General features: G+C 41.7%; 1 protein-coding gene across 1 annotated transcript; it reads right to left on the bottom strand.

Annotated features, from left to right (window-relative positions):
- Positions 1-3,824: 3,824 nt before the first annotated feature.
- LOC311051365 (ceramide transfer protein-like) lies at positions 3,825-5,078 on the bottom strand (the record flags this gene model as incomplete). Its single annotated transcript, XM_084065929.1, has 1 exon — positions 3,825-5,078. One exon carries the CDS (start codon positions 5,076-5,078, stop codon positions 3,825-3,827), a length of 1,254 nt encoding a protein of 417 aa, XP_083922055.1.
- Between the last annotated feature and the right edge of the window lie 3,372 nt (positions 5,079-8,450).

Genomic DNA, 8,450 nt, shown 5'->3' with positions numbered 1-8,450 from the left:
TCATCTGCACTCACTGTACAATCCACAGTGTGTGTAAGGGTCCAGTTGGACTCCTGATGGTCCAAAAAGCCAGGTAGAGAAAAGGATGAGACACAGGTCTTAATCATTTCACAGCTCAACAACCACCATGTGCAGTGGTGGAGTAGAAAAGTATTGGCATCAAAATGTACTTAAAGTACCAAAAGTAAAAGTACTAAAATATTTGAAAATAGCAGATCTACAAGCTCACAACGCGTCGCGATGCGACGCGTTGTGGGCTTGTAGATCGGCTATTTTCAAATAGCCTATATATGAAACAGGGCTAAAGTGGTTAAAGTATGTTTCATAATATCATAATTTACATCTGAATAATAATCTCAAATAATTGTAGCGGAGTAAAAGTACAATATTTGCCTCTGAGATGTAGTGGAGTAGAAGTAAAATTATTGGAAATTGGAAATACTCCAATAAAGTACAAATACTGTACCTCAAAATTGTACTTAAGTACAGTACTTAAGTAAATGTATTTGGTAACCACTGCCCAAGTGAAGTGGGGTTCAACACGACAAGCATTACACCTGCTTAATGAAGGTGCACAATGGCTAGCTTTCCTCAAAAAAGGAATGAAAACCTGGAGCTCCCTGAACATTCACTTTCAGTTATTGTAAATACATCATAACCCCATGTTAAATGCATGTTTGTCATTATACTGTAATGTACCTGATGTAATGGCATGCTGTAAATAATGTTGTTGTTGTTGTTGTTGTTGTTGTGTTACCTGGAATTCAAGATGAATTTCAAGATGTTTTACTGTCCTATTTTTAAGAAATTGCAAATTAAAATCAGCCAAACCTCATCATGCATTATTAGTTAGTTATTCACTAACAGACATTAGTGCTGCTTTGTATCATCAGTCATAGTGTGACAGTTGACTCTCTCATTTGAGTATTGTACAGGTGGAAGCATGCCTGGGACGTCTAGGCCTGAGGTCTGTTCTCCAGAAGTGTCTTAAAGGTCTCGAAAAGGTGTCTCCAATTTCACCGTAACAGCAACATTATGGTTTTGTATTTTGTTGCTTAATCAACAATCACAAGACCAGCCAATAGAGGTCAGTAGTGACACTGTCTACATTGGAGAATAGGCTCTATGCACAGCAGCCAAATTATAAAGATTTTGGGCCTCTTCCTTACTTCCTTCACAGGTGTTACCTTACCAATGACACTAATTAAGGCTCTGTTCCATTTAGTGTAGCCCAGTGGTTGTCAAACGTTTTAATTCCAAGCCCCCATAACTCTGAGAGTGTACAAATGGAGTTACACACCCGTAAGGGGCCATTTGGAACCCCCCCCCCAAGGAACCCACTGGTGTAGCAAAGTGTTTCCACTGAGCCAACATGGACAATACCAGCACCCTGACTCTGTTTGACCAGAATGGAACAGAGCCTTCATTTGTATCATTGGGAACACCTGTGAAGGAAGTAAGAAAGAGGCCCAATTTCTTTACAATATGGCTGCTGTGCACAGAGCCAATTGGCATGACTAAATCAGTGGTTTCAAACAAAAACATGAATGCTCTTAATGGTTTTATACAAGACGTATGCCTGTGGTTATCTGGGGTTGTAAAATGATGGAGAACCACTGCTCTAGTATCAGATGTGATGAACTCTTATTTGAGAAAGGGAACTGCTCAAAAGAAAACATTAGCCACGTTAAATCCACATGGAAAGAAATAAAAAGATAATGTGTTGATGGCAACAGAGCATTCATTCCAGCAACATGGTTGTCAGACCAAAGCAAACAACTCATGGACCATCAGAGCTCATGACACGACCAGTGATGGAAGAAGTACTCACATGTTTTACTTAAGTAAACATATTGATACTGCAATGTAGATATACTAAGGAGGAGCCCGGCCAGGAGACAACCCACAGAGCCTAGTCCCTCCACGTGCCAGAGCCTCCCCGAGTCCCGGCAGAGTAGTTCCGGAGAAGCGGACTGAGTGGCCATGTCTTTCCCTATAGGACTGACAGTAAGTAAAAGTGTGCAGAATGTCCCATTTCACTAGTTCAAAATATATTAAAAAATGAAAATAGCAGATCTACAAGCTCACAATGCGTCGCATCGGCTATTTTCAAATGGCCGAGATATATATACAGCTGAAGTGGTTAGTGTGTTCTGTAATAATAATCAAAATCTATAAAGTAACTAGTTACTAAAGTTTTTATATAATTGGAGTGGAGTAAAAGTATAATATTTTCCTCTGAGATGTAGTGGGGTAGAAGTAAAAGTATAGAAAATTGTAAATACTGAAGAAAGTAAAGATACCTCAAAATTGTACTGAAGTACAGTATGATTTGTAACCTAATTCAGAGGCAAAATGACATCACAGCTCTGGTTCAACAAAACACTATTTTACTTTAACTTAATATTAATCAGAGCATTTGACAGGAGTGGAAGAAAAAGACTGATTACAATGACTGTTGACACTTTTTAGAACAATACATAAGAGGGCACCCGTCTGCAGCTGCCAACATTTGCCTCCAACTCAGGGCTATTGAAGGGCAAAAATCTGCTAAAAGAAGATTGCCAATGCATGGTATGGACAAAGCATTTTGTCTGGACATTAATCAAAACAGAGGATGTGAAAGGGGTGCAGCTTGCAAGCGTTCTCATTGTTCCTCAGGAGATTGGATTGTCCCAAAGAGGAATGTTCCTCTTTGGAACAATCCAATCTCCTGAGGAACAATGACAACAATGAGAGATTTCACACCACCTTCTGTTGAAAAGCAAGCCAACACTAACAACTCTGTAAAATATGTGTATATCAAATGCAGATGGAAACAAGTGCAATAAAAGGCAGAACTCTTGGAAACAATGGACAGCAGAATACATAAACGATGGTCAAAAGTGAGGATAAGTTTTGCTCCAGGTGACATTGTTGTTGTGGTTGATTCCACTGCACCACAAAGACACTGGTTAATCGGGAGACTATTGGAGATCAAGCCAGATGCACAAGGTCTTGTGTGAACAGTTCGACTTGGTCAAAACTAAGACCAATAATAGAGACATATCTGCTACCTAGACCTAGTTCCAGTGAGGACTGGTGGTAAAGACCACCGGAACCTCTGTTAAAGGAGAAAAAAGATTGAAGAATCACTAGAGATTAAATGCCAACACATAGTACATAGCTTTTACTTTGAAAATGTAAAAAAAAAAAAACTAAAAAGGAAATAGTTTGAATATAGCTTCTTATGTTTTATTTGTAAATGTTACACATAAGACAATTAGGGGGCCGTGAGTAGTAGCATTTTGTTTGTTGTTGGCATATCATTATTTTGGTTTTTTAATTATTTTTTAACAATTGAGGTGGGCATTAATGCACTGGCTGTATATATACTGTATATATATGCACAGCTAGGTGATAGTAATGAGATGGGCACAGGTAAAGGATGAGCAAACAGCCCTCAATGGAAAAGCAACAGAGAAAGATGCATTGGAATAACGGGTATGTTCATTTATCTGTACAACTGCTTCAATAAACAAAATAAAATGGCAAATACAGACTGGAAAATGATCTGTTGTTTTGGGTCTGCGTAGGATATCACTCCCCTATCTGTGTGTTAAATGGCAAAGGAAAATGGACATAGGAAAGTTGGAAATGTCAATACATGTCGATGTCTTTTCAATCAGCTGGGGAAATCCTTGCATTCTCTTACATTCCAGCAGCAAGCAATACATCAAATGCTCTGTGAACACATCTGGTCGTTGTGACCGCTCCAAGGTCCTCAGTTAGCTTTTCAAGACTCTCGCCGCACCACTAACCAATCAGGACAGCGCTCTTAACCCTCAGAATAGGATTGGCTTCCCAGCAGTCTCCTCCTGGACATAGGCTGTGAAGCGCCTGAGGAACTTGGGGTACTCTCTCTTAGACAACGCTCTGCAGATAGAGGCGGGAACCCAGCCTCCTGGATGCACATTGGCAACATAGGTGATTTTACAGCGCAAATTCTCTCTGCTTATAGCATCGTCTCCCTCTGGTGGACTGACCAGGGTCTGACAGATCATAGCGACGTTGATTTTGGCACGGACGCACTTGGTGGTCGGCGGGGCCTCGTCGTGGTCCACGGAAAAATTGCAGACTAGCCACGTATCTGTGCCGTTCTCATTGCAGGCCGGGACCTTTCTCATGGCAGACAGGAATAGTATATCCCTCTGAGCAGCAGGCCAAACCCTCTTGTGCATTTGATGGATGATAACGTCATCGTCCGATAACGCTTCAATGACATTGAGGTTGTCGATAGTGGTCTCCCAGTCATAACGGTAATCGGTGTTCCAAAAGTAGTGGCAAACCTCATGGCCAGTGACTCCCTTCACCGAGAGGGTGGCCTTCAGCGGGTCCCTTATGATCCCATTCTCCTCCACCTTTCTCCTGTACACCTTCATGTCACCCTCTTCCAGCAGCAAATGCCAGTTGGCATCTCCGTCTACATCCTGCAGGGAGTAGGTCATGTGATTCTGCACCCTCTCCTCCACCTCTGCATTGAATCTGTGGAAGTCCTGAGGAGGTGCGGAGACTATCGGGGCAGGGGAGGACGACTGACTATGGGTTGAGCGTGTGGCTGAGCACACGCCATCAGAGGGAACTGGACTGGTCCTCTGTATCCCTGCCTGCTCAGTTTGACACTGTTCCGTTTTGTCTTCTCTGTCAAGAGCAGGTTTAGTCTGAGACTGTTCAGTGTTGTCTTCTCTGTCAAGAGCAGGTTCAGTCCGACACGGTTCGGTATTGTCTTGTCTGTCAAGAGCAGGTTCAGTCCGACACGGTTCGGTATTGTCTTGTCGGTCAAGAGCAGGTTCAGTCCGACACGGTTCGGTATTGTCTTGTCGGTCAAGAGCAGGTTCAGTTTGACACTGTTCCGTTTTGTCTTGTCTGTCAAGGACAGGTTCAACTGCATCAAAAACCTCATCATCCTCATCAATGAGGCCGTTTGTACCTTCCTCAAAGTCTGGGCTTCCAAAGTGAGCGTCTATCTTCAGCCCATTGGATAATGTTTTCTTATCAGTCTCCAATTCTGTTTTTGAACTGTTGACTAGACTAACCATCATGTCAATGCAGTGGTGAAAAATGGCCATGGTGTGAGTATCTTCTAAGCGCAAGAGAGAGATAGTGACTTCTCATTCACCAGGTCCAGGTGCGGGACCAACGAAAGACCAACATAATAAGACAATAATAAAGTCGGCACACTACACTAGCAACTTACTGCACGGTCCTTATGTTGATCTTCAGGAATGTGTTAAGCATAACTGCCTTATATATTTAGCTGCCTCACACGTTTCAAATATGACATCAGTCTTGCCCAAATATGGGGGTCAACATGGCTCATGACCGGAGAGTGGTCTGTGTGTCTGTTTGTCCAGAACTAATCTCGCACACCGCTGGACCAACCGCTGCAGTGTAGTGTTGATCACCAAATAGAAAAGGGCAATTACTTTTGTTGCAATGGCAGATTCGTCTGGTGTCCAGGTTTCCAGCCTACGAGGCTTTTCTAGTTAACTTACATGTTATAATCGATGGAAGGCTGTTTGGATCAGGCTGAATCCTTGCCTGAATATGATGTCATCTTACGTAGGCCATAGATCGGTCGTAGATGTTTGCCAGACACAGGGGGGGTTGCATGAGGCTTTGTACCCGTTTTCTCCATACATGGGCATGCCCCCTTTGCCATTAGGCCCCAGCCATAAAAGTCTGTCCCCCTTCCGTCCATACATGGGCATGTTTTGTACCCGTTTTCTCCATACATGGGCATGCCCCCTTTGCCCTTAGGCCCCAGCCATAAAAGTCTGTCCCCCTTTCGTCCATACATGGGCATACACAGGCTGACACGTCATGTGAAGTCCGGCTTAGCCGTGACGTGGTGCTCGGATCTTATAAAGTAAGATCAGAGCTAACTAGAAAAAGTGCTCCTCGGAGCACAAGTCTCCGCCAGCAGACTTGTGTTGGGAATGTTGGGAATGTTCTAATTCTTACAAAAAATAGAACATGTTACTGTGTCATAGTAACATGACACAAGTGTCCTATCCGTCTGTATAACTGTCCTATCCGTCCTGTCTGTATAAGTGTCCTATCCGTCCTGTCTGTATAAGTGTCCTATCCGTCCTGTCTATGTAAGTGTCCTATCCGTCCTGTCTGTGTAAGTGTCCTACTGTATCTGTCCTGTCTGTGTAAGTGTCCTATCCAATTGTTACAGTATCCGCCATTTCTCAGCCATTTCGTGATTATTCCTGTCTTACCTCACGCACAGACTCTTTCAAAGTGACACATATGTATTTATAGGCCGCTATACGTCACTAGCCAATCAGATCACACTATTTCACCATATTGTCACGTGTCACGTGAGGCTTGACCAATGTTAGCTTGTTTCACGGAAAGTGAAAACAATGTCTCCTGGCGGAGACAACAATAAGTAATTCTGGGTCTGGCAGAACCAGGTCTCCTGGTCTTGTTGACAGAGACAGGCCACACTTCCTGGGGGAGATATGGCACGCCACTGAGCACATGAACCTCTCTAGTAGGCCACTAGGCCTCTCTATTGACTGCCGGTCTAAAACCTAAGTTTTAAAAAGTTTAATATATTTACATTTAAAGGTTTCTAGGCAAACGTATGAAGGAGGATAAAGGGTCAGTGTGGGCTTGATCTAAAGAATTGACGATATACATTCTTGAATTCTCCCAAATTGGTGCCATACATGACTGACGTCATAGCATAAAATAGTAAGATATTTCCCTGCTTTTCACGAGGAAGAAAATGTTAAGCTTTTAAAGAAGCTTCTAAGTGAAAAGTATGACAGAGCTGGGGCTAAACCGCAAGCCAATTCTTTGGGGGAGAAAGTCATTATAAAGAATAAAGAATGCTGAGAGAAACATAACTCCAAATATGGAGATCGAGCACATTAAATATACAGTATAATAACTAGAGATGCCCTGATGCATGTCATGGGTGGCATCACAAATGGTCACACAAGAGAGCAGTCTATGATGTCAGAGAGCAGTCTATGATGTCACTCATTATACAGTATGATGTCATATTAATGACATCATTGTGGTAGTCCATATTTGGGCTGCCACCACAGCATTGTAAAATGTTATTCACCAATACATTATTAATATCAATTACATTTTAGTCACAATTCCAATAATGAATCCGGTTGATGTGACATTTATGTGTATGGCGAACATTTATATACAGTAGTCTACTACCTAGTACAGTAAATCCTGTCTGCCCCTGAAATGTTCGTCCATTGCAAATAAATTGCATTATTATATTATACAAGATAACATTTCTGTCAGTCCTCTTTAGTCGTTACACAGCTCATACCCAGTTATATAAATGCAGACAACACCTTCCTCTAGTGGCGGCTCAGAGTAATTAACTGAAAACCATCATAACACTCGTTTGAAAAAGCAATGTATTTATTTATTTTTCACAAGAAATCCCAAACTCCATAATTTTCATAAAATGTATAATTTATACACAATTAGTGCTGTACTTGATCATAGTTCTATGCATCTTTCAAGCTCTCTTCCTTTTTTTCTTCTTTTTTACATAAATGGTGTTGCTAATAAATCAGTTACAGTGTACAATGATTATTCACTGCAATGGAAAACCAGTTTCAACACAAAATTCTATAAGTCAAAACAAATTGTTGCACATTTAGTGATACAGCCATTAAATGTCCCGGGGGGCTGCACTGTGACGATCAACACACGGCCGGGTTCCGAACTCAATCGACGAACAACAGCACTAGGCTTGTTGACCTCCAACGTAAGCCTCACCATAAGGCTGAACAGGCCACCATCGACTTTACAACATCAAAATGTTAGAAGATGAAAGCTGGCGAAGGGTCTTTGACAGTTTCCGACACCCATATTAAAGACAACAGGTTTTATAACGATCGGATAGGCGCCCATTCATTTACAGCCAAATATGTTGTGCAAGTAATCCACACAACTTTATTGGTGAAAACGTCTACGCCATTTACCAAGTCATGGGAATTTGTACAACTGCTGCAGAAGAAAGATAAATACGCAACCAGTAGGTTTTCAGACATTCAGATCCCTACAAAACTAAAATAATATTGCATTATTCATCCACCAGATACAAAGCCCTGCAAGATACTCTTGACTGGATCATGCAGGGACAATGTGGGCATAACCATATAAGCCAAATGGACTCTTATGGTTAAGTGATCAAACATTGCCACAGCCTCATTAGAGGAGTTCGAGCACAGACTCACCCAGATCCTGCTTTCTTAGTTGCAAATATAAATGTTTTCATCAGTTATACTCTATTGATTTAATTCAGCACCATGAATACACATGAGAAACTACACCATGAAAAGTCAAATCCCCCATGGTATTACAAAGCATGTCTATCATTCAATATTCAATATCAAATAAGTGACATTCTTAAATCT

The sequence above is a fragment of the Gymnoscopelus microlampas genome (assembly GCF_963454915.1).
Source record: "Gymnoscopelus microlampas genome assembly, chromosome: 9".
In the NCBI taxonomy this organism is placed as follows: domain Eukaryota; kingdom Metazoa; phylum Chordata; class Actinopteri; order Myctophiformes; family Myctophidae; genus Gymnoscopelus; species Gymnoscopelus microlampas.
Note: the sequence above shows the minus strand (reverse complement) of the source record. Positions and strands in the feature narration are given on the sequence as shown.